A 26,335-nucleotide genomic window follows, 5' to 3' on the forward strand; every position below is an offset into this window, starting at 1 on the left:
TAACTTTTGTCCAATCAAAACGCCTAAAAGCTAGATCCGGTGCCTGTCACGTGCAACGTTTTAGGATGGATGTTGTTATTTACATGATGGCGTCTTGACTACACCATGCGGATGCTGGTAAAACTTGCAACTAGCCTGAAATTCTTTTAACAGTTACACAGATGATGTATCTATTCAAGAAAGCTGGATCAGCACTCACACGGGGTCTGTGCTCTGTTCAATAATAAGGGTTTGTTCCTTTTATCCGTAGAACATGCTTATACTGTAGTAAGAGAAAAACATTCGGGGCCTTATATTACAGATCATATTGGTGACTTAATTGACTAGCTCTTAATGGTATTAACCAAAACAGGTTTTAAACATGTTAATTCAATGGTAAAGATTTCACAAGAGCTTCCAATGGGCATCTGACCATAACATGAGGAAGATATTTCCAATTTCAATAAAACTAATGCTATATATTTCCCAATTTATAAAGGAAAAAGCTGTTGTTAAATTTCGGGTAAAACCACTGTATGTTATCTAAACAACTCCCAATGTGTGCATGCCTGCCTGAACAAGTTCGGAGGCGTTATGAACAAGCAGGGCATAACCTTTCATATATGGGCAATTCTAAGGTTAAATTCACTTATTCCAGTTGAAACGTTTTTGGTCAGGCACAGGAATTATTCCACGAAAATTTAAGCAAACACACAGGGACCGAACTTACAGGAAGAGCTAAAAAACTTAAAATCATAGTTTCAGAGAATAAACAACAATAAATCAAGAATAATATGTCCTTCTTTTACGCTTCTTGACTATATTATATATAACATATCTTAAAATCTACATGTGGATTAATTAATTATAAGCTTGTTTTATAAAGTAATAATATTACAGTTTCGGTCAGGCAGAGACGTATAAAGCGTGTTATATACGTCTCTGGGTCAGGCATGTCTGAGTGCGGCCCCTCAATCTACATATGCAGAATCACGTACTATATATATTCCTGAGGTAATTTAAGCCTCGGTTCAGATCTGTGCCTGTCACTTTCTTTCAGGTTCAACCGTTTCAACTGGTTGATCGAACTGGATACACAAATTTTAAGGGGCCTAATAATCTTCAGCATTTGGATTAAATTTTTATAGCAAAAAGGGAAATTCAGACATAAATATGTCTTCTCAACAACAGGAAAAAAAATAGTTTCAACATCATCCAATTAATAATTCAGTGAGGTACAAAAGTGCATAAAAATTATCAGTTCTGATGTTTAGCATTTTGTTTAATGGACAAGTTGGTATCTAAGACTGCTTTTGTTTCCCACTAACTATAGTGTGTAAACATTTGGAGCATCCAGTACAAGTTTGACAAGGGAGCATGACATTTTATATATTCTATATGGTTTTTTAATGTATGCAACGTAAATGCTTTGAATTATATAAGTATAGATAAGATGATTGATTTTAACCCTTTCACCCCTATGTAACTTTATTAAACTCTTCCATGGATTGATTTGGATGAATCCATTATGGTCTACAGTCGGGTAAAAGGGTTAAACATATTTTATGGTCCAAAATAGGTACAAAGGATTTGGCACAAGTAATAGCAACTTGTGAAGCGATCTCCTATCAACAAAATACTTCATATATACATATATAATGTACAAGTGATGACATTGACAATTAATTTCAAATTCAACAATTGAAAGAATTCAATTACATGCACTTGTAATTAATACATTGCATAGAGTTTATGTCCAAAATCTTCCGCTGGATGATTATGAAGGAGACTGCAGGTGACTATAATACAGGTGGTTTTTTACATTGTACCTAGATCATTGTATTATTTATTGGATTAAAATATCTTTTTGACATGTTAATTTTTATTATGAAGTTATACTATATTAAAAGAATGATGCTACAAACATTTAAAAGAGCTTTCTGTGTTTTTACCGATTCATCTGCTGGTGGGCTATTCAAATTGCCTGTTGTCCAAATACAGTGGTCTGTGGTCCATCCTTAAACAAATCTTGTTATTGCTTTTTCTCAGAAAGTGCTGGAGGAAACTTTCTCAAATTTGATTTGTATCTGCCCCATGTTCCCTGGTTGTGCATGATTTCTTTTGAGACTGATCAGCTTAACAAAATGACCAACAGGTGGATTTTGACAGTGAATGTTTGTTATTGCTATTTCTCAGGAAGTCCTTGAGAAATCTTTCTCAAATCTGATAAGTAAGGCTAGGTCTCCTTTGTCTCTTGTTGTGCATGTCTATTTTTGAGATTGATTGAATAAACAAAATGGTTACCTCAGGGTGCATTTACTGTTTACATGACTCAATCAAACAGATAAGAGAAAAGAAGAGAAAAGATCAAACTGACATAGAACAAATGAAAATGGTACAATGGTGGGCGCCAAGCTCTCTCTGGGATCTCATTAATAAAATGGTAGCTGTAAACAGAGACTGTTTACCCAATTGTATGATTAAACTACCGATTTGAGGGATTGACTGCTTTCTATGGAAACTTATTGTTTTTGCAGTTCCTGTGATGAACAGGGGCCAGGTCAATGACACATCGTAACAGGGGCCAGGTCAATGACACATCGTAACAGGGGCCAGGTCAATGACACACCATATTACAATATGTACGTTGTTGTTAAAAGGAAATCTGTAAATAAAAGTAGCAAATTGGCGTAATTGTAGAATAATGTTCCACCAGTACAGTGAACAGTCTAATTTGAGCATGTGTTAACTGCATTCACAATTTTATCCATTTATTCAAAAGTATTTTTTTTGAGATAAAAATACCTTTGTTGATTGAGTCTGGGATGAATGATCAAAGACATATTTGCAGTTTGGGAGCCCCTGAAGTAAGTTGTATCATAACATTTTCTAAAATCTACACTGTATATGAAGAACAGCTAGCATAAAAAGTGTAATGAAGGAAAGTTATCATTGTCATATTAGTTAATTCAAATTTTATAGTACCTTTCAATTTACAGAATCAGCACCATCTTTCAAAACAGTGAACATGGACTCAGAATACCAATATGATGTTTTTGAAGAGAACAAATCATCTTTGTTTGGTTTACATAGTGAAGGACATTTTCGGTTTGGGAAAAATCAGCAGACACCTGAAACATCTTCTAGGTTTGGTTCACCTCGTGAAGGAGGTTTGGAGTTTGGGAAAAATCAGCAGACACCTCAATTTGGTTCTTCAGAGAAAGAAATTCAGCAACAGCAGCTACCTGAAGGTATTTATTTTGAAATAGTATGTTGCTTATTTCAGTCTTAAAGCCTTTGGTATTCAATACCTCTGAGATGTTTTTACTGTGACTCTGGCAGTGTCTATCATATTAGTTTCCATGTGCATCTGAAAAGTAACTATCAAACATAATTTTAAACAATGCTTTGCTGTAAGACTATAACATAAGCTAAATGTGAATAGAAAAATGCTGTGTTTTTTTATATTGCTATGGGCATCAGCTTTCGTATAAAATAGATGAGCATAAAATCTACCAACTTTAACTTGCTTTCAGCAAACTTGACATTATAAAGTGTAAACTTTACCTTCTTTTGTCTCTCTAGTAACCCTGGATAACAAGAAACTTGTAGAAGAAAAAGTGTTTGACCACTTCAGTTTGTCATTTGCCATGGTAAATATCTAAACAGACAATAAAATGCCTGTCTCCTCAAATAAAATAAAATATATGAATTATTGCTGTGTGTCTCGCGATCGCTCCCACAGAAGTATATAACTCCTACTCTAATTGTTTTTCTCCTCCCTCTGACATGTAAATCTCCTATTGTTCTGGTTTCTCCCTCTGACATGTAAATCTCCTATTGTTCTGGTTCCCTCCCTGTGACATGTAAATTTCCTATTGTTCTGTTTCCCACCTCTGACATGTAAATCTCCTATTGTTCTGTTCTCCACCTCTGACATGTAAATCTCCTATTGTTCTGTTTCCCACCTCTGACATGTAAATCTCCTATTGTTCTGTTTCCCACCTCTGACATGTAAATCTCCTATTGTTCTGTTTCCCACCTCTGACATGTAAATCTCCTATTGTTCTGTTTCCCACCTCTGACATGTAAATCTCCTATTGTTCTGTTTCCCACCTCTGACATGTAAATCTCCTATTGTTCTGTTTCCCACCTCTGACATGTAAATCTCCTATTGTTCTGTTTCCCACCTCTGACATGTAAATCTCCTATTGTTCTGTTTCCCACCTCTGACATGTAAATCTCCTATTGTTCTGTTTCCCACCTCTGACATGTAAATCTCCTATTGTTCTGTTTCCCACCTCTGACATGTAAATCTCCTATTGTTCTGTTTCCCACCTCTGACATGTAAATCTCCTATTGTTCTGTTTCCCACCTCTGACATGTAAATCTCCTATTGTTCTGTTTCCCACCTCTGACATGTAAATCTCCTATTGTTCTGTTTCCCACCTCTGACATGTAAATCTCCTATTGTTCTGTTTCCCACCTCTGACATGTAAATCTCCTATTGTTCTGTTTCCCACCTCTGACATGTAAATCTCCTATTGTTCTGTTTCCCACCTCTGACATGTAAATCTCCTATTGTTCTGTTTCCCACCTCTGACATGTAAATCTCCTATTGTTCTGTTTCCCACCTCTGACATGTAAATCTCCTATTGTTCTGTTTCCCACCTCTGACATGTAAATCTCCTATTGTTCTGTTTCCCACCTCTGACATGTAAATCTCCTATTGTTCTGTTTCCCACCTCTGACATGTAAATCTCCTATTGTTCTGTTTCCCACCTCTGACATGTAAATCTCCTATTGTTCTGTTTCCCACCTCTGACATGTAAATCTCCTATTGTTCTGTTTCCCACCTCTGACATGTAAATCTCCTATTGTTCTGTTTCCCACCTCTGACATGTAAATCTCCTATTGTTCTGTTTCCCACCTCTGACATGTAAATCTCCTATTGTTCTGTTTCCCACCTCTGACATGTAAATCTCCTATTGTTCTGTTTCCCACCTCTGACATGTAAATCTCCTATTGTTCTGTTTCCCACCTCTGACATGTAAATCTCCTATTGTTCTGTTTCCCACCTCTGACATGTAAATCTCCTATTGTTCTGTTTCCCACCTCTGACATGTAAATCTCCTATTGTTCTGTTTCCCACCTCTGACATGTAAATCTCCTATTGTTCTGTTTCCCACCTCTGACATGTAAATCTCCTATTGTTCTGTTTCCCACCTCTGACATGTAAATCTCCTATTGTTCTGTTTCCCACCTCTGACATGTAAATCTCCTATTGTTCTGTTTCCCACCTCTGACATGTAAATCTCCTATTGTTCTGTTTCCCACCTCTGACATGTAAATCTCCTATTGTTCTGTTTCCCACCTCTGACATGTAAATCTCCTATTGTTCTGTTTCCCACCTCTGACATGTAAATCTCCTATTGTTCTGTTTCCCACCTCTGACATGTAAATCTCCTATTGTTCTGTTTCCCACCTCTGACATGTAAATCTCCTATTGTTCTGTTTCCCACCTCTGACATGTAAATCTCCTATTGTTCTGTTTCCCACCTCTGACATGTAAATCTCCTATTGTTCTGTTTCCCACCTCTGACATGTAAATCTCCTATTGTTCTGTTTCCCACCTCTGACATGTAAATCTCCTATTGTTCTGTTTCCCACCTCTGACATGTAAATCTCCTATTGTTCTGTTTCCCACCTCTGACATGTAAATCTCCTATTGTTCTGTTTCCCACCTCTGACATGTAAATCTCCTATTGTTCTGTTTCCCACCTCTGACATGTAAATCTCCTATTGTTCTGTTTCCCACCTCTGACATGTAAATCTCCTATTGTTCTGTTTCCCACCTCTGACATGTAAATCTCCTATTGTTCTGTTTCCCACCTCTGACATGTAAATCTCCTATTGTTCTGTTTCCCACCTCTGACATGTAAATCTCCTATTGTTCTGTTTCCCACCTCTGACATGTAAATCTCCTATTGTTCTGTTTCCCACCTCTGACATGTAAATCTCCTATTGTTCTGTTTCCCACCTCTGACATGTAAATCTCCTATTGTTCTGTTTCCCACCTCTGACATGTAAATCTCCTATTGTTCTGTTTCCCACCTCTGACATGTAAATCTCCTATTGTTCTGTTTCCCACCTCTGACATGTAAATCTCCTATTGTTCTGTTTCCCACCTCTGACATGTAAATCTCCTATTGTTCTGTTTCCCACCTCTGACATGTAAATCTCCTATTGTTCTGTTTCCCACCTCTGACATGTAAATCTCCTATTGTTCTGTTTCCCACCTCTGACATGTAAATCTCCTATTGTTCTGTTTCCCACCTCTGACATGTAAATCTCCTATTGTTCTGTTTCCCACCTCTGACATGTAAATCTCCTATTGTTCTGTTTCCCACCTCTGACATGTAAATCTCCTATTGTTCTGTTTCCCACCTCTGACATGTAAATCTCCTATTGTTCTGTTTCCCACCTCTGACATGTAAATCTCCTATTGTTCTGTTTCCCACCTCTGACATGTAAATCTCCTATTGTTCTGTTTCCCACCTCTGACATGTAAATCTCCTATTGTTCTGTTTCCCACCTCTGACATGTAAATCTCCTATTGTTCTGTTTCCCACCTCTGACATGTAAATCTCCTATTGTTCTGTTTCCCACCTCTGACATGTAAATCTCCTATTGTTCTGTTTCCCACCTCTGACATGTAAATCTCCTATTGTTCTGTTTCCCACCTCTGACATGTAAATCTCCTATTGTTCTGTTTCCCACCTCTGACATGTAAATCTCCTATTGTTCTGTTTCCCACCTCTGACATGTAAATCTCCTATTGTTCTGTTTCCCACCTCTGACATGTAAATCTCCTATTGTTCTGTTTCCCACCTCTGACATGTAAATCTCCTATTGTTCTGTTTCCCACCTCTGACATGTAAATCTCCTATTGTTCTGTTTCCCACCTCTGACATGTAAATCTCCTATTGTTCTGTTTCCCACCTCTGACATGTAAATCTCCTATTGTTCTGTTTCCCACCTCTGACATGTAAATCTCCTATTGTTCTGTTTCCCACCTCTGACATGTAAATCTCCTATTGTTCTGTTTCCCACCTCTGACATGTAAATCTCCTATTGTTCTGTTTCCCACCTCTGACATGTAAATCTCCTATTGTTCTGTTTCCCACCTCTGACATGTAAATCTCCTATTGTTCTGTTTCCCACCTCTGACATGTAAATCTCCTATTGTTCTGTTTCCCACCTCTGACATGTAAATCTCCTATTGTTCTGTTTCCCACCTCTGACATGTAAATCTCCTATTGTTCTGTTTCCCACCTCTGACATGTAAATCTCCTATTGTTCTGTTTCCCACCTCTGACATGTAAATCTCCTATTGTTCTGTTTCCCACCTCTGACATGTAAATCTCCTATTGTTCTGTTTCCCACCTCTGACATGTAAATCTCCTATTGTTCTGTTTCCCACCTCTGACATGTAAATCTCCTATTGTTCTGTTTCCCACCTCTGACATGTAAATCTCCTATTGTTCTGTTTCCCACCTCTGACATGTAAATCTCCTATTGTTCTGTTTCCCACCTCTGACATGTAAATCTCCTATTGTTCTGTTTCCCACCTCTGACATGTAAATCTCCTATTGTTCTGTTTCCCACCTCTGACATGTAAATCTCCTATTGTTCTGTTTCCCACCTCTGACATGTAAATCTCCTATTGTTCTGTTTCCCACCTCTGACATGTAAATCTCCTATTGTTCTGTTTCCCACCTCTGACATGTAAATCTCCTATTGTTCTGTTTCCCACCTCTGACATGTAAATCTCCTATTGTTCTGTTTCCCACCTCTGACATGTAAATCTCCTATTGTTCTGTTTCCCACCTCTGACATGTAAATCTCCTATTGTTCTGTTTCCCACCTCTGACATGTAAATCTCCTATTGTTCTGTTTCCCACCTCTGACATGTAAATCTCCTATTGTTCTGTTTCCCACCTCTGACATGTAAATCTCCTATTGTTCTGTTTCCCACCTCTGACATGTAAATCTCCTATTGTTCTGTTTCCCACCTCTGACATGTAAATCTCCTATTGTTCTGTTTCCCACCTCTGACATGTAAATCTCCTATTGTTCTGTTTCCCACCTCTGACATGTAAATCTCCTATTGTTCTGTTTCCCACCTCTGACATGTAAATCTCCTATTGTTCTGTTTCCCACCTCTGACATGTAAATCTCCTATTGTTCTGTTTCCCACCTCTGACATGTAAATCTCCTATTGTTCTGTTTCCCACCTCTGACATGTAAATCTCCTATTGTTCTGTTTCCCACCTCTGACATGTAAATCTCCTATTGTTCTGTTTCCCACCTCTGACATGTAAATCTCCTATTGTTCTGTTTCCCACCTCTGACATGTAAATCTCCTATTGTTCTGTTTCCCACCTCTGACATGTAAATCTCCTATTGTTCTGTTTCCCACCTCTGACATGTAAATCTCCTATTGTTCTGTTTCCCACCTCTGACATGTAAATCTCCTATTGTTCTGTTTCCCACCTCTGACATGTAAATCTCCTATTGTTCTGTTTCCCACCTCTGACATGTAAATCTCCTATTGTTCTGTTTCCCACCTCTGACATGTAAATCTCCTATTGTTCTGTTTCCCACCTCTGACATGTAAATCTCCTATTGTTCTGTTTCCCACCTCTGACATGTAAATCTCCTATTGTTCTGTTTCCCACCTCTGACATGTAAATCTCCTATTGTTCTGTTTCCCACCTCTGACATGTAAATCTCCTATTGTTCTGTTTCCCACCTCTGACATGTAAATCTCCTATTGTTCTGTTTCCCACCTCTGACATGTAAATCTCCTATTGTTCTGTTTCCTTCCCTCTGACATTTAAATATCCTCCTATTGTTCTGTGATGGAGTGCTATAAAGATTTATTTTTAAATAAATGATCTTGACTTACTTTCAAGGGGCACAAGGGTCAAATATATAGAAACATTTATGTAACAGGGGTCATCATTTTATCAATGCCTCCACCAGGAGTCCAACCCAGGACCTCTGGCTTACGAGTCTTACGCTCTACCGAATGAGCTAAAGAGAAATTCTCTCTACCCGAGTCAGTAGGAAGTGGCTAGTATTTTACCTGGGTGACATTTAAAAACCTTCAACTGGATAACCAGGAGGCTCAGGGTGATGATATTTGGCTAATACACTTAGTTACATTGGATGTATTGCTATGAAATTTCCTCAACTTAATGACCTTGATATATGCTGAAGGTCATGTGGGTCAAATAAGTTAAAACCATTGAGTAACTCCTGCTGAGTAACATAGACACCTATGGTGATGATACTTGGCCAGAAGGTATCTGGGATGGAGTGCTATAAGCTTTCTTCAAATAAATGACCTTGAACTACTTTCAAGGTCACAGGCACAATATACATAAAATTCCCAAAACAACTTCTTCGAAATAACCAGGAGGCCCAGGTCAATGTTTGCCAGTAAGGTACTTTGCATTGAGTGCTATCAAGCTTCCCAAAAGTAAATGACCTTGACCTACTTACAATGTCAAAGGGGTACATTTTTGTAAAATATTTATAAACCTTTAAATAGCTACTTTTGCAATAACAGGACGCCCTGGGTGATGATATGACCAGTAGCATGCTTGGATATAGTTGTATGAAGTTTCGTTTAGTCTGGAAAATTCTTAAGCCAAGGACACTCAATATTTTGAAATATTTGCAAAAGTGCTTATACGTTTATAAAATCTAACTGAAATATAAAACTTCTCCCCTTGTTGTGTTCCCCTCCCACTGACATGTAGCTCATCCCCTTGTTGTGTTACCCTCCCACTGACATGTATAAGTTATCCCCTTGTTATGTTCCCCTCCCACTGACATGTACAAGTCCTCCCCTTGTTGTGTTCCCCTCCCACTGACATGTATAAGTCCTCCCCTTGTTGTGTTCCCCTCCCACTGACATGTATAAGTCCTCCCCTTGTTGTGTTCCCCTCCCACTGACATGTATAAGTCCTCCCCTTGTTGTGTTCCCCTCCCACTGACATGTATAAGTCCTCCCCTTGTTGTGTTCCCCTCCCACTGACATGTATAAGTCCTCCCCTTGTTGTGTTCCCCTCCCACTGACATGTATAAGTCCTCCCCTTGTTGTGTTCCCCTCCCACTGACATGTATAAGTCCTCCCCTTGTTGTGTTCCCCTCCCACTGACATGTATAAGTCCTCCCCTTGTTGTGTTCCCCTCCCACTGACATGTATAAGTCCTCCCCTTGTTGTGTTCCCCTCCCACTGACATGTATAAGTCCTCCCCTTGTTGTGTTCCCCTCCCACTGACATGTATAAGTCCTCCCCTTGTTGTGTTCCCCTCCCACTGACATGTATAAGTCCTCCCCTTGTTGTGTTCCCCTCCCACTGACATGTATAAGTCCTCCCCTTGTTGTGTTCCCCTCCCACTGACATGTATAAGTCCTCCCCTTGTTGTGTTCCCCTCCCACTGACATGTATAAGTCCTCCCCTTGTTGTGTTCCCCTCCCACTGACATGTATAAGTCCTCCCCTTGTTGTGTTCCCCTCCCACTGACATGTATAAGTCCTCCCCTTGTTGTGTTCCCCTCCCACTGACATGTATAAGTCCTCCCCTTGTTGTGTTCCCCTCCCACTGACATGTATAAGTCCTCCCCTTGTTGTGTTCCCCTCCCACTGACATGTATAAGTCCTCCCCTTGTTGTGTTCCCCTCCCACTGACATGTATAAGTCCTCCCCTTGTTGTGTTCCCCTCCCACTGACATGTATAAGTCCTCCCCTTGTTGTGTTCCCCTCCCACTGACATGTATAAGTCCTCCCCTTGTTGTGTTCCCCTCCCACTGACATGTATAAGTCCTCCCCTTGTTGTGTTCCCCTCCCACTGACATGTATAAGTCCTCCCCTTGTTGTGTTCCCCTCCCACTGACATGTATAAGTCCTCCCCTTGTTGTGTTCCCCTCCCACTGACATGTATAAGTCCTCCCCTTGTTGTGTTCCCCTCCCACTGACATGTATAAGTCCTCCCCTTGTTGTGTTCCCCTCCCACTGACATGTATAAGTCCTCCCCTTGTTGTGTTCCCCTCCCACTGACATGTATAAGTCCTCCCCTTGTTGTGTTCCCCTCCCACTGACATGTATAAGTCCTCCCCTTGTTGTGTTCCCCTCCCACTGACATGTATAAGTCCTCCCCTTGTTGTGTTCCCCTCCCACTGACATGTATAAGTCCTCCCCTTGTTGTGTTCCCCTCCCACTGACATGTATAAGTCCTCCCCTTGTTGTGTTCCCCTCCCACTGACATGTATAAGTCCTCCCCTTGTTGTGTTCCCCTCCCACTGACATGTATAAGTCCTCCCCTTGTTGTGTTCCCCTCCCACTGACATGTATAAGTCCTCCCCTTGTTGTGTTCCCCTCCCACTGACATGTATAAGTCCTCCCCTTGTTGTGTTCCCCTCCCACTGACATGTATAAGTCCTCCCCTTGTTGTGTTCCCCTCCCACTGACATGTATAAGTCCTCCCCTTGTTGTGTTCCCCTCCCACTGACATGTATAAGTCCTCCCCTTGTTGTGTTCCCCTCCCACTGACATGTATAAGTCCTCCCCTTGTTGTGTTCCCCTCCCACTGACATGTATAAGTCCTCCCCTTGTTGTGTTCCCCTCCCACTGACATGTATAAGTCCTCCCCTTGTTGTGTTCCCCTCCCACTGACATGTATAAGTCCTCCCCTTGTTGTGTTCCCCTCCCACTGACATGTATAAGTCCTCCCCTTGTTGTGTTCCCCTCCCACTGACATGTATAAGTCCTCCCCTTGTTGTGTTCCCCTCCCACTGACATGTATAAGTCCTCCCCTTGTTGTGTTCCCCTCCCACTGACATGTATAAGTCCTCCCCTTGTTGTGTTCCCCTCCCACTGACATGTATAAGTCCTCCCCTTGTTGTGTTCCCCTCCCACTGACATGTATAAGTCCTCCCCTTGTTGTGTTCCCCTCCCACTGACATGTATAAGTCCTCCCCTTGTTGTGTTCCCCTCCCACTGACATGTATAAGTCCTCCCCTTGTTGTGTTCCCCTCCCACTGACATGTATAAGTCCTCCCCTTGTTGTGTTCCCCTCCCACTGACATGTATAAGTCCTCCCCTTGTTGTGTTCCCCTCCCACTGACATGTATAAGTCCTCCCCTTGTTGTGTTCCCCTCCCACTGACATGTATAAGTCCTCCCCTTGTTGTGTTCCCCTCCCACTGACATGTATAAGTCCTCCCCTTGTTGTGTTCCCCTCCCACTGACATGTATAAGTCCTCCCCTTGTTGTGTTCCCCTCCCACTGACATGTATAAGTCCTCCCCTTGTTTTATTCCCCTCCCACTGACATGTATAAGTCCTCCCTTTGTTGTGGTCCCCTCCCACTGTCATGTATAAGTCCTCCCTTTGTTGTGTTCCCCTCCCACTGACATGTACAGGTAAGTCCTCCCCTTATTGTGTTCCCCTGAAACTGACATGTATAACAATTTTTAGCTTCTTTTCCAACTTTTGTTTACAGGATGCTTTTAAAATAGACACCAATCAATATGTAAAAGATTTGTCACTGGTTGGAGTGGAACAGGTGACAGACATGTTTTTCCTTGCCTTAAAGATACAGAACATTGGACTACCGAAGCTGAGGAACCTCTCACTGGCAGGTAAGAGTTGTACTAACAGCTGTGTGAAACCATTTGTCTAAATAATGTTGTTATGTACAAAGGAAATTCACATACTTATCTCTAACTGGAAATTGTGTACATTTTGTACCAACAAAACTGTAAAATAATAAACCAGAGAAGACATGTTAAGTTTCATACTTTATGTTATAATAGATTTATACACAACCAGAAGGACTACTGTATTAAATGGTGTGCAGAACACCAAAAATTGTAATCAAAATAAAATGATGTCTGTATAGAGACCAGATAGCGAGCAGGCTGTTGGTTGTAACACATGAGCCAGCCCTTATTTTTGTGATTCAGCATGACATAGTTTGATTTCAGGGTGTCCATTCATCACAGATCAAGGAATCCAGTGGCTGTCCGAGAACAGTGACATAGCAATACAAGAGGTGCGTTATTGTTGTTCTATACTCATAATGTTTAATTCTTTTTTTTTCTCACTCGTTTCGACATGGGAGAGGGTTGTTCAGAATTAAACTGCCATCAAATTATTTGATGCTGTATAAAGAGACTCAGTAAACAGTTATATCAAAAGAATGATACATCTATTTCATAACTCAGTTAAAACTACAGTTTGTTTCATAAATTGTGATAGCTAAACGTACATAATGTAAATATTTGCATTGCCATAAAAATAGAAACGGGAACATTATCTAGAGAGTAAAGTAATTAATTTCTTTGAAATTGTCAAGATGGGTAACAATGGAGCGCGGTATCTAATTACAGGGAAGTGCTCTTTCAGCAAAAATGTATCTTGTTTTTATCAATGAATTGTTGAACAATATTGAAAAATGTGGGAAGGGTACAGTAATAGCAGATCTGCAAATTAACATTCCAACACAAGCATATGATATATGTGTAATTATGGTCCTAAATATTCTGATCTGCAATACATGCTTATTATATATGAAGAGTACAGTATGAAATAGAGATTTACATTTTCTTCTGCTAAAAGTAAAATTGTAACTTTTTCCTGTAAAAGAAGAAATATTGAATGTACAACTCTGTATTTATATGATTGTGTTCTTCCGACTGTTGACAATATCGTCTATGTTATAAGTATAAGTAGAATTATAAAATGTGAAGTGTATGCTGCAGCCTTATGGTTGTGAAATATGGTGTTTATCCAAAACAGAAATATTAATGCTTGAAAGAGCACAACATTTCATCTTGAAAGCAATACAATGTTTTGAGACTAAAACCCGTACAGATATGTGTACAAGTCTACTTGGATGGACTAGTATAGAATCCTATATAGAAACTAAGAAATTGTTGTTCCTAGGTAGGTTCCTAGGGTAAGTCTGATTCCAGAGTGCCACTCTTGGTGTCTTCATGTCTGATGTGGTAAGTCTGATTTCAGAGTCCCACTCTTGGTGTCTTCATGTCGGATATGGTAAGTCTGATTCCAGAGTCCCACTCTTGGTGTCTTCATGTCTGATGTGGTTAGTCTGATTTCAGAGTCTCACTCTTGGTGTCTTCATGTCTGATATGGTAAGTCTGATTCCAGAGTCCCACTCTTGGTGTCTTCATGTCTGATGTGTTTAGTCTGATTTCAGAGTCCCACTCTTTGTGTCTTCATGTCTGATGTGGTAAGTCTAATTCCAGAGTCCCACTCATGGTGTCTTCATGTCTGATGTGGTAAGTCTGATTCCAGAGTCCAACTCTTGGTGTCTTCATGTCTCATGTGGTAAGTCTGATTTCAGAGTCCCAATCTTGGTGTCTTCATGTCTGATGTGGTAAGTCTGATTCCAGAGTCCCACTCTTGGTGTCTTCATGTCTGATGTGGTAAGTCTAATTCCAGAGTCCCACTCATGGTGTCTTCATGTCTGATGTGGTAAGTCTGATTCCAGAGTCCCACTCTTGGTGTCTTCATGTCTGATATGGTAAGTCTGATTCCAGAGTGCCACTCTTGGTGTCTTTATGCCTGATGTAGTAAGTCTGATTCCAGAGTCCCAATCTTGGTGTCTTCATGTCTGATGTGGTAAGTCTGATTCCAGAGTGCCACTCTTGGTGTCTTCATGTCTGATGTGGTAAGTCTGATTTCAGAGTCCCACTCTTGGTGTCTTCATGTCTGATTCCAGAGTGCCACTCTTGGTGTCTTCATGTCTGATATGGTAAGTCTGATTCCACAGTCACAGTCAAAACTGTCTGAACTTGCATGCCTTTCTTTTTTGCTTTTTTTTAATACCAAAATCTTAAAGGTAATTGCCCGAAATTTTATAAATTTGTTAAAAGGAGATCATTTTAATGTAGAATTTGTAATATTGTAGGTTTTTGTGAACATGATCAACTCCAAGAAGGATGTGTACAAAACCAAATTTGCTGAACTACTGACCACTCTACAGAAGAATGAACAACTGAGTCTGACCAGACCAGAGGCGTCCAATAGTTGCTTCATCAGTTACTCCTGGGTCAATTCTCAAACGGCTGTTGCAATGGGCTCTAAGTATGTCTTGCATCCTTTTCCAAATCTCTTGTCATCTTGTCTCAAACCTTTTTAGAGAATGTAAGGGTTTTAACCTCCAATGCATTATCATCATAGAAGTAATTCACATCAATTCTGTTAACCCTAAATTCCTCTTTTACATCTATATATAATGCCCTGATGCAAGAAGTGTCTATACAATGTACACAATGTCTCCTTGTAGAAACTGTCTTAGGTATGGTAGAGATAAAAAAATAAGCAGAAATTCCTATTGCAATTTTGAAAATTTTACAGGTCCATCCCGGGTGCTGTGGGCAGAGGAGATCATCGGGAAATCAAAACCTTCCTGGAGGGTCGAGGGTTACGCTGTTGGCTTGATGCTGAGCAGGTCAATGTGGTCAGTACATGTTCAGCCATTTTATTTGATGGGTGAATCCTGAATGGAAATGTCTTAACTGATATCATTTGCAACTAAGTGTTAATCAATTAATTAAGTGTCGGAAGGTACCGGTTCAAAACCCGGTCTGGCCGTGCATTTTGCCTTTCCTGTTACAAGTGCATAATTATTTTTTTGCACTAATGAGGAAATCTTTTGCGCTTGCCGTCAAACCCACATATAACGATGAACAAATATTTTTCACACTATTTACTGTGGTGTGAAAACCTAGCTAGTTCAAATACGAATTCTACAACTGTTAAAAACTGAAACACATAATGAAGTACCATATGTACTCGAACTCTCCCGGGTGACATAGTATTTACTCCAGGTACTTCAGATTGATCCATCAATAAAAAAAGGCATACAAAAAGTACAAAGACTACTCAATTACCCTCCCCAACGTAGTTTAATGTACATTAATATAGCTTGGCCATTTGAGAAAAGGGTCTAATGTAACCAAGGTTAAAACAATAAAGTACATTTTCATACAGAATGACCAGTTGTTTGCGAGGATTGCCAAAGGTCTGTCTGAGGCACGTGTCATGGTCGCTTGTGTGTCCGACGAGTATGCAAAGTCGGAGACATGCAAGAAAGAGATGAAGTTTGCCATACAACTCAGTCTGCCAATCGTCATAGCTGTGGTCGGCACGGGAACCAGCTGGCTTCACACAGATGTAGGTTTGCAGGATGAATTCTATTTGTTGTCTCCTTCAGCTTTTAATCCAATGATAACTTTTAACATCCCCAGTTCATAGAAACAAGACATGTATTTGGGTGCATTTATCCATCTGTCATGTTTAGTTTTTATTCAGTAACTACCCTAAAATGGTTTCATTACAACCAAATCTGTTATGCACATTCTCTGTTTACATGCAATTGCCAATGTGTTCTGTGCTTATTCAGGCATATTTAATAATGAGGCTACCAATGGTTAAATGGTTTCATAATACAGCTGCATGTTTTCAACATTGTTCTATTTGAACTAAATTTGAAATATGCATGCATAAGCCTCACTCTAAGTGTGAACACCAATGTGATGCTAGCATATTTATGTGTTATCAATGGGGTTTCTCAATTCTTAAAACTGTTAAATTTTAACCCAGTTAAGAACAGTGTATTCAGATCTGTACTGACCAAATTTTGTACGCACACATATATTGACAATTTGACTGTTCTTCTACGGTTATACTTGTAGTTTTTTACCTGTTCATCCCATTAATTGTTTCAGTGTTGATAGATGGTGTACTGTTATCATTGCACATTAAACTTCCTTGGGGGTCATCTGCCAGGTATAACTGATACTCCTGTATGAATTAATTCTGTGTATTTAATACTAAATACTGTTAGTGTCAATTAGGAACTAATGTAATATTGGTTTTGCTTCCTTGATAAAATATACACCAATGAAATGAATTTACATCTGAAAGTTTTGGAAGTGGTTTTGTTATGTATGAAGAGTGTAAGTTATCTTATTTTCCAGATTGGGCTTCTTTCTACCGCCTATCCTAAAGTCAATTTTTCAGGACAATCCTAATGAGGAAACATTGGAAACATTAATTAGACTTGTCCAGGACAACATGAAATCTGAGCCGAGTGAAGACCCTGACACGGAGGACAATAAGGATGAGTCTGAGGAGAACAATCAGATATCTTACCAGGTATGGTCTACAACAGGTGTATCAGTTCTCACTACTGGATATAAGGTCATCAACTGACCACAAAAACAATTACCTTAAATCAAAACAGAATTCTTGTAGTTCAAGTAATGGCAATATGATAATTATCCCAGAGTCTGTAAGAAAGTAAAGGTTTCATTTGCTTATACTTTTTCAGGAAATGTATGAGCTGGCTCAGAGGAAGTTACTGCGACAGGTTTCCAACCATGCCAGTACACATGACATTGGAAACTACCCTCGACTGTTTGTGGTAGACATTGAAGAAAAATCTTCAGGTGAAATATGTCAGATTTATTTATTGCTGAAAGTGGTGCTTTAGTTCTTGTACAACTAAAATCTATTTATCTCTAACTCTGTGCTATTTAAATACAGTAAAACATGTTTTTTTTTTATAAATTTGAGAAGGGTTTATTTAGTAAGACAGAATTATTTTTACTACAGCTTAGTATTATCATAGTTTTATGCTCTTGAGAAATTTACTGGCCAGGGGTACAACCTCCAATAAGTGTGTTTATGTATATGTTTAGTATAGAGTTCCTACTGTCCTGTGAACCATTACATGTACCAGTGTCATATAAAAATTTCATCCCCCATAAAATACTCATCCCCCCAATAAAATAATATCATCCCCCCCCCCCCTAAATGTGATCAAAACTTTTTACATAAATACAAAATTTATAGCATTATTACATCATGTTACCTGTAATACATGATTCATATATGTCTGTCCAGGAAATACAATTATACAAAAGTACCTTTTCAAGGAGTGAAGTGTTGATGGAAAAATTGTTGACCTATCCCTATATAATGATATGTATAATAACTTTGGATCTAGAGATCTACTAGAGATGAGAAAACCATGTGATTGCAGATTTCTGTTTTTTATTTTGTCAGAGACTTCAAATAACTTTATAAATATAAAATATTGATGTTATATATTGCCCATTGCAACTTCGGTTTCTTTTCTTTTCTAGATATGGGTAAAACTGTTGAGTACCAGGTTCACACCCTTTGTGAATGTGATCAGGTAAGAAATCTTTTAAAGCAAGAAATATCATTCCGACTTTTAGAAGACACTTTTTGTACAACTAGAAGCAAATTCCCTCAAATCTCAAGTCATCAGAAGGAGTCATAAGATCCAGAATATTGACATCAAATCTACTATCCACCATCAGTCCTCCATCTGGAAACCTTTTCTTGTTTCAAAATGACTAAAATTATGGATTTTGGTAACTGGGGGAAAGGGAAGTATTTTTGGACAAATGAAGGGTTTTCACCTCTTGGGGCAGGAACAGAAATAGGGATTCATCTTTGTTTATATGTATGTCCAAGATGACTGCATTTCATAAAAGTGGATTTCTAAATTATGTGACTGTTAAAGCAAATTAAAACCTTGTAAACAGTTTCTATATATATTGTTTGAGTATAGTATTTGTCACTGTTATTTCTACAGGGCTGGCATAGTGTTGCTGATCCTATTGTGTTAAGCACTGAGAAGGTAAGTCCGATTTTTCTACAGTAACTTAAATATTACCAGCAATGAAATCTTGTGTTATTGTGAAGTTTCAAACACTCTAAGTATTTGGTTCTGATTCAACATATTGAATTAAACCTATCATTTGAAATATTGTACCCAGCAATCATATTGCACTGTGTTTGAAAATGTTTTATTTATGGTACTCTATCCAAGGTATATCTAACATACTCTGTCACTTACTATCACAATTGCTGAATCTGTTATGATGCATGTATCTATTTGAATGGTAGTGTGATTCAAACTGAAGTAACATCTCATGTCCCATTATATACAGAGTAATGGCCCTTTATACATTTTTGATACAGATGTTTGTCTGGAGCCTAATTTCCTTGTTTTTTATTAACTACATTCACCGAACTTATATACAGAGTTATGGCTCTTACATTTACCAAATTTGCACTACTTATATAGCTTGGGATAGTGTATTTATATTCTTGATTGATGATTCTGAATAACTTTATCACAATTGCTACATCTTTTGATCTTTGCGGCTATATTGATTGCTTGCAATACTCTTATCATTTGCCACCTTGCTTATTAATTCTTACCAAGGTATTTCAAGGTCATCTTTTTTCTTTCTTGATAAGAATTCCTTATAAATTTCTCTCGATAATCAGGACATCCCTATATATCATCAGGATTTTTTAGCACAAATTGCAGCAGTTAAAACAGACTTGATGTAAAATGAAATCTTCATAAGGATCAGTATTCTATGAATAAGAAAGGCTATTGTTGATGCTGAAAGGAAAGTGGTACCGTATCTATGGAATGTGAGCAGTAAAAACAGCAAAACTTTGTATTCTTGTTAAAAAATGGGGTCTCTTTCAGACTTCCACTTAACTATGAGTATCTCATATGACAATTCTGAATTGTGGTAATTTTAATTACAGAGAAATCCAGACATAGTTGAGGAAGATTTGGATATGAATGACCTGGAGGATTTCACTCCCTACCTGTCCCGGGTTGCTATGGTGATGGAGCACAATTCAGGTTTTGTCCTTGACCTTTTCACCAGTGCAGAAGGCAAACGCTGTCTCAAGAGGATACAGGAGGTATGGAAAAACCTCTCTGTGTCACTTTTATGCAAAATATGCAAGAAGAAAAATACAACCAACATTTTTTCATGTCAATTACTTGTACAAACATGTACTGTACTCAGGAATTTATTCTAGTAATTTCAAATTCAAGTTTATAAAAATGTCAAACATGTGCTTGTGTCCCAATACAACAAGGAAGTGTTGTAATGAAACCCATGGAAAGAGGATTGGCAACCAAGCATTTGAAGTGTTCCTGTATTGATACAGTGCAGCTGGGCCTCTTTGAAAAGTTTGCATCTATATTTTCAATACAATTGTGCAGTATGACTTATTGTTTATTAGTTTATCTGTGTAGGCTTTTAAGATTTTGTGACTCTTTTAATTCAGCTGGCCATGATTTGCTCAGACAGTTTCCAGACCTCTTACCACAGTCTGCGAGTGAAGGTTCATAAGTTGGACACAAGCAGACAGAAGGGCAAACTCATTAGCTCAGTGTGCTTAAAAAAAGTATATCAAGGCTTTCTTTATTGGTATAACCAATTGAAAGTATGTCTCTTTTTTCTATGGTGACAGATATATTTGATTGTGTAAGTAAAATTGCTTCATTCTGCCTGCAGTGCCTGAACTGTACATATTCTAATTGCTTTTGAAAATGCATGTTTCACTCTTCATGATAGTGATGGCTATTATAACTGATGGTTGCAGGTGCCGTCTGCCCAGTGGTAAGATAATTTGGCTGTGTGAGGAACACTCAGTCCAGATGAAGGTCGCCGTTCTAAGTGAGGAGGGTCCGGAAGGCAAGCATATGGTCGCCAACCAGCCCTGGCTGGACGCAATGTTAGAAGTTTTGAGGACTAGGGCCACAAGAAATCATCCATTTGAATTCAAAAATAACAGGAAAGCCAAAAGGAAACTTACAGGTATATACAGTTTTATATTTTATTTGAAAGAGAATGTTTTTAAGACTTTGAATGTATTTGCTTTTTGAGTTGAAATAAAACATTAATGGCACCCTTTATTTGTGAAATTTTATCAAATTTATTTCTTAACTGAATTACTGTAACCTCTGGTTTATACTTGTTACTTCATTCACTTTGATAGATGTAATCTGGTCACTGACTGAAATCCACATCTAACGGGCGATTTCAGTTCAGATTAATCTGAAACAAATCATTTACTGCCAAATTGGTGACTCAAGAGTACGTACAACAGTTAACAAGTTATATCTTTATATTTAAGATTTGATCTGTAGACTTCAAAAAATGATATAATGTATGATTTTTTCAGATATTATTGCTGGAGTTGACGATGTCGTGAAAAATCAAAGAAGATCAGTACTGCGCAAACACTCCTCACTGAACAAGACAGCCCAACAACAAGCTTTGTTAGAACTAAGCTCCCAGGATACAACAGTAAAAGAGGAAACAGCTGACTCTAAAACTGACAAGAAAAAGGAAGAGCACAAGCAAAAGAAGCAAAAAGATTTTCAAGAACAGGAAAAAATGTGTGTAGAGTCTCCGTCTAAATGTTCTGAGGCGGGGAACAAAGGGGATACAAAGGAAGCTATGTTAGAATTAAACTCCCAGGATGCAGCAGTCAAAGAGGAAACTACTGACCCTAAGACAAAGAAGAAAAAGAAAGAGAAAAAGAAGAAAAAAAGTAAAGATTTTCAAGAACAGGAAAATACAAGTGTAGAGTCTCCAACTAGATATTCTGAAGGTGGAAAAAACAATAAAGAAGACACCGAAGAAGCTAAGATGACAACAAAGGAGGATGGGAAACAACTTGCAAGATCGGTAAGCCCAAATCCTACACCAGTAGCAAGCAGTAGAACAGCCTCTCCCAATACACAGCCTGACCTTGAGGCTAGGAGATCTACCCCTTCACCAAAGCCCAGGGAAGGGAAGAAGGCAGAGAAAGACCTTGGACAGGGTTCCGATCAACAACCTGTACAAGCCAAGAGCACAGCCTGCGTGGTGTTGTGAAGCACTGCTATCTGTTTGATAGATCAGGTATAAGGGGTTACTTTTGTTTGTCCAATCCCTATAGAGTGTCAAACAGTATTGATTTGCAGATTAAACCAGTTTTGCTACCTCTTTCCCGCCATGAATGCTTTGCAATTCCAGGTGGAATCATGATAATATTTGTGTGATATTTATATCTTTTTACGTAGAAATATACACAAGGGAGTATACGTAGTTTACACTGATTTGAATGCTGGTCTTTTTTCTTGCATAATTTTATTTAAACAATGTCTCAGTGTGATTGTTTCTAATGTATTCAGCTAATGTAAACATTTTATTAGAAGTTTGTTTTGTCAATACTAGAAAGTACTGTACTGTTCAGATTCTTCAAAACTTGACCATATCTATCCTGATGATGACTTTTTCAATTGGCAAGGTCATATTATGTATTAGGAAATGATGGGACTTCAGGAAGGCTATATCTTAGAATTTTTTTAAAAGAATTATCTTGAATGTCATACTTGTGGCAGCTTCAGGACATTTAAGACAATTTCTGAAAATATTACGATAAGTGGATTTTTGTATTCATTGATATGCAATAGTTTGGTCATTGTAATGACTCCAACAATATATTTAGGTTGTACTTGTACTTCACTGGTTGGACTTTGTTCAACATTGTGGTACTCTGACTAACCTTCTGTAAAACATTTCTGCCTCACAAGCTACATATTTTCATGTTAAATGCAAGTACAAGTCAGAAATTGAAATAGGTTGTGAACATTTATTCATATACATTTTAACTGGGAATTTATTATTTATTGTTGAATTTGCAAATGCTTCACATATGAGACATTTAAGTTGCAATCAAGAAAAGTAGGTCATTTACAATAATGAAACAGGTTAAAGTTTACAGAGCTCAGGGTTAAAGGTCATAAGGTCAAAGTTTACAAGGTTAAATACTACAGGGTTCAGGTTTGAAGTTTGCAAGATTAAAAGTTATAGAGCTTAGGGTTAAAGGTTAAGAGTTTAGTGTTACAAAGTTAAGGTTACAGGGCTTAAAGTTAATAGATTTAATGTTTTAACGTAGGTTATGACCAATCTATGGAGAAAAAAACACATTGCTTTCTATTTTATTTTTTGTGATTTGATGGCATATTTTCTCGTTGCACGATTTACAGTTCATTACTTTATTTTATGTATATTTTTTACAAACACTTAATGATGTTTTCAATTGATATTCCACTGTCAATACTGTTTTCAGTATATATCAGGATAAATTAAGTATTTTTATGTATCATTGCCATTATGACATGCCTTGAACTTATATCGCAACAAATGTTCTTAAAAACCAGAATTGTTATGTTACCAAACCTTGGTAAGACAACTTAAAATGTCAGATGTTTCACTGAGCTAATTCAAACTTGCTGATATACATCAATAATAGAGGATATTTTTTTTTATTTTTTTTGATGAATAAGTTATATTTAACGAGTGGTTTGAATATTTTGATATTTTTATGAGTTTGTAGCACAAGTGAAAAACATTGGAAATATTCAACCAGCAAGTAAAATATAAGTGTTATTCATCAAGAAATGAAGAATATCCTCTATATCAAATGTAAGTGAAGATATATGAATTTCCTCTTGTTACAGGGTAGGTGTAAGATCCCTTATCTCAAAATTTACTCAAGATGTTGGGCATTCTCAGTCTCTATTAGGTTGTGTCTCTATCCCACGATGAGTGTCTTAATCAACAACAAAGTGAATGTATTCATTTGACATTGATGTCATCAGTTGTGATAATGTACAGCTTTCACGTTAAATGTGTCCCAGCAATACTTATGTGGGGGGAAACTGTATTGACCTTACAGCGAAAATGTTACCGATGCAATGATAACCCACACAGTACTCAAATATTAATTCTAGCATCACTTACTAGAAGTAGAACTAAGTATTTGTAATAAACAATACATGTTCTGGTTCCTGATATGTTTATCTGTGATCCTTATAATATAGGAATTCATATGATAAAATAAAACAATAAAAATAATTTCTAACTTTGCCCATGTCTACCTTTTACTTTTATTTTTGTTTTGTAATAACCATTTACACAATTTTACTGTCATACAGATTTATACCTTGATACTTGGAAAAAGTTTATGACTGTGCAATATGTTGATTTTTTTAAGATTTCTCAGTGTTTTCTATCAGAATAATATCAGAAAAATACATTATACATCTGTATTATCTATCTGTTATCTGAATTGTACTGGTTATAATATAATGTGGCAACTGTTGATCAGGGATTATACATATACATTGTGTTGGTGCATGAAAGTTTGATAATTGTCGTCCCAATCAAGCTTCTCTCTAATTGAAGCTAGAGAAATGTTGTTGTCACCTAGCACTCTGTAAGATTTGCCTCTTCAGACTTTGATTTCATTTATATTGCCATGTTAATGTAAATTTGATAACAAACAATCAGAATCTCAGGAGGATTGTTCTATTGATTAAATATACACGTACATTTTTACAGGCCATTTCTCATGAGTGTAATTATTTCTATACATGGACGGTCCTGAATTTGCAATCATGTATTATATGTTTGAAGCTCAATGCAAAGTACTTTCAGAACTGTCTACCTGTGATATACCTTGTGTTACGTTAAAGTTTTAGTCTGATATATTTATTTATGTATTGAACTCTATTCATATATATTATTGATATACATGTTTATTTATCTAATATGAATAAGTTCGTAACAAACATATCTGACTATAGATTGTATATCCAACATTTGTATGTATTAACATATCTGCTTATCTTGTCAATATTTGCAAATATATTTATTTTTAAATTGTTAAATAATCCTGTTTTATGCAATAAGCACATTTGTATACATTTTTGTTTCCAGAAAGACATTTAATTGTAGTTTGTGAGCAATTACATGATTGATTTACGAGCAATGTTAATGTTACCTGGAATACAATAGAAAAACAAAGTAAAATCTGCTGTTAAAATATTCCATAAATAATATGATGCCATCTAGTTTGTTTTGTAATCAATGGTCTTTTACTAAAAGAAGATATTTCACTTGGAAAAGAAATTTGTTTCACTAAATTTAGATTTTTGTGCCATCTAGTTTTCTTTGTAATCCATGGTTAATTTTTTAAAGATGATATATTACTCTGAAAATATTTATTTTGCTGAAAAATGTATTGTGGTGCCATAGAAGTGTGCTTTTTTACCTGCTAGAGAGATGCAAAATTATGTAAATAAAACATTTACCTTCATTTACCAGATGATGATGTGCTAACCAGAAGGTATTTCAAATAACCACACACTGATAGAACAGTGTCTACACAGAGGTAAACAGGTAAAATGTGTTACCATTCAAGAAAACAATTAGGCTAGTTACCAGTCCAGAAATATGGAATATCATAGAATGATTTTTTTTATCTTTATGAAAATACTTTTAATTTTCAGGTTACTAGTTAGCCTTTATCGTGTGATATACATGGGTGTGATGAAAAGTAAAACTCAAATAATAAAAATGTCCATATCATCTTATAACTGCTTTTTATGCAGCTTGTTTTTTTCTTTTGAATTTTATATATATATTGCATAATAGTCAGATATTTCCTTCACAATGATCTCAAGCTTGTAGTACCATAGTCCTCTTCAATGTTTTTGTTATATTATAATATCACATTATATTACTAAGTTTTACGTTTTCACATTGCCTTAACTTTACCATCACATGTAAACATTTGTTTACAATTGACACATTTATATATATATAAGGAACTTTTATGACTTGACATTTTCTGGGACGATTTTTCAATAACGGATACAAAGTCATCTCTAGGTATTTTGATGTAATTCCATTAAAATGTTTAAAACACAAATGTCTTAATTCATGGGATGAAAGCTCTTTTTTACAGACATTGTGACGTTTTACTGGATTTTGTAAGTCTTTGAGTAACATGCACTTAGCCAGATTTATTTTGATGTAACGGCCAGAAGTACGGTCATTTTACAGGTACCCAGTGCGTAAGACCGTCGCCATATTTGTCCTTTTATTGAGCGCGCACCTGCATTGACTGCTTACTGTATTTATTAAAGAATTTATTTTATTTTCTCCTCTCATGAATTTTTTAATTGTTGATATATTTTAATGTTCTTTTTTATTTTTGGAATGCACAAAAGCATGTGGTATATTTTTTACAAGCTTGAGAGTTAGCAGTTTTTGTCAATGGTCCAGGCATCTCTAATAATATTAATGTATGTACAAATGTATATATAGATTGAGTGCATTCTTAATTATAAAAAATCAACGTTTTTTGCAAAATATTCTAGATTTAATGCATATTTTGTAGCATAAATTAAATACCAATGCAACATGAAAAATGTCAATATATTTTCGAAAACTTATTTGAAAAATGGGAATAAAAAATATGTGCGTGATATACAACTATAAAACCATTGTTTATAGTACTTAAATTATTTCTGTAATTTAAATATGTGATACAACTGTTGTT

At 37.1% G+C, this 26,335-nt stretch overlaps 2 protein-coding genes across 2 annotated transcripts; both read left to right on the forward strand.

Annotated features, from left to right (window-relative positions):
* Window positions 1-55: 55 nt before the first annotated feature.
* On the forward strand, window positions 56-17,149 carry LOC110455025. Its single transcript, XM_021504908.1, has 11 exons — window positions 56-229; window positions 2,517-2,621; window positions 2,979-3,230; window positions 3,565-3,632; window positions 12,555-12,693; window positions 13,039-13,106; window positions 14,568-14,600; window positions 14,988-15,163; window positions 15,437-15,539; window positions 16,073-16,255; window positions 17,062-17,149. Exons 3-11 carry the CDS (start codon window positions 3,008-3,010, stop codon window positions 17,113-17,115), a joined length of 1,047 nt encoding a protein of 348 aa, XP_021360583.1. The 5' UTR covers window positions 56-229; window positions 2,517-2,621; window positions 2,979-3,007; the 3' UTR covers window positions 17,116-17,149.
* LOC110455024 lies at window positions 17,143-26,094 on the forward strand. The gene is made up of 8 exons (XM_021504907.1): window positions 17,143-17,239; window positions 17,415-17,532; window positions 18,232-18,284; window positions 18,711-18,755; window positions 19,685-19,846; window positions 20,219-20,319; window positions 20,537-20,751; window positions 21,119-26,094. The coding sequence occupies exons 1-8, from the start codon at window positions 17,159-17,161 to the stop codon at window positions 21,814-21,816; spliced, it is 1,473 nt and encodes a 490-aa protein (XP_021360582.1). The 5' UTR covers window positions 17,143-17,158; the 3' UTR covers window positions 21,817-26,094.
* Window positions 26,095-26,335: the final 241 nt, after the last annotated feature.

The sequence above is a fragment of the Mizuhopecten yessoensis genome, unplaced genomic scaffold (genome assembly GCF_002113885.1).
Source record: "Mizuhopecten yessoensis strain PY_sf001 unplaced genomic scaffold, ASM211388v2 scaffold8123, whole genome shotgun sequence".
NCBI lineage: Eukaryota > Metazoa > Mollusca > Bivalvia > Pectinida > Pectinidae > Mizuhopecten > Mizuhopecten yessoensis.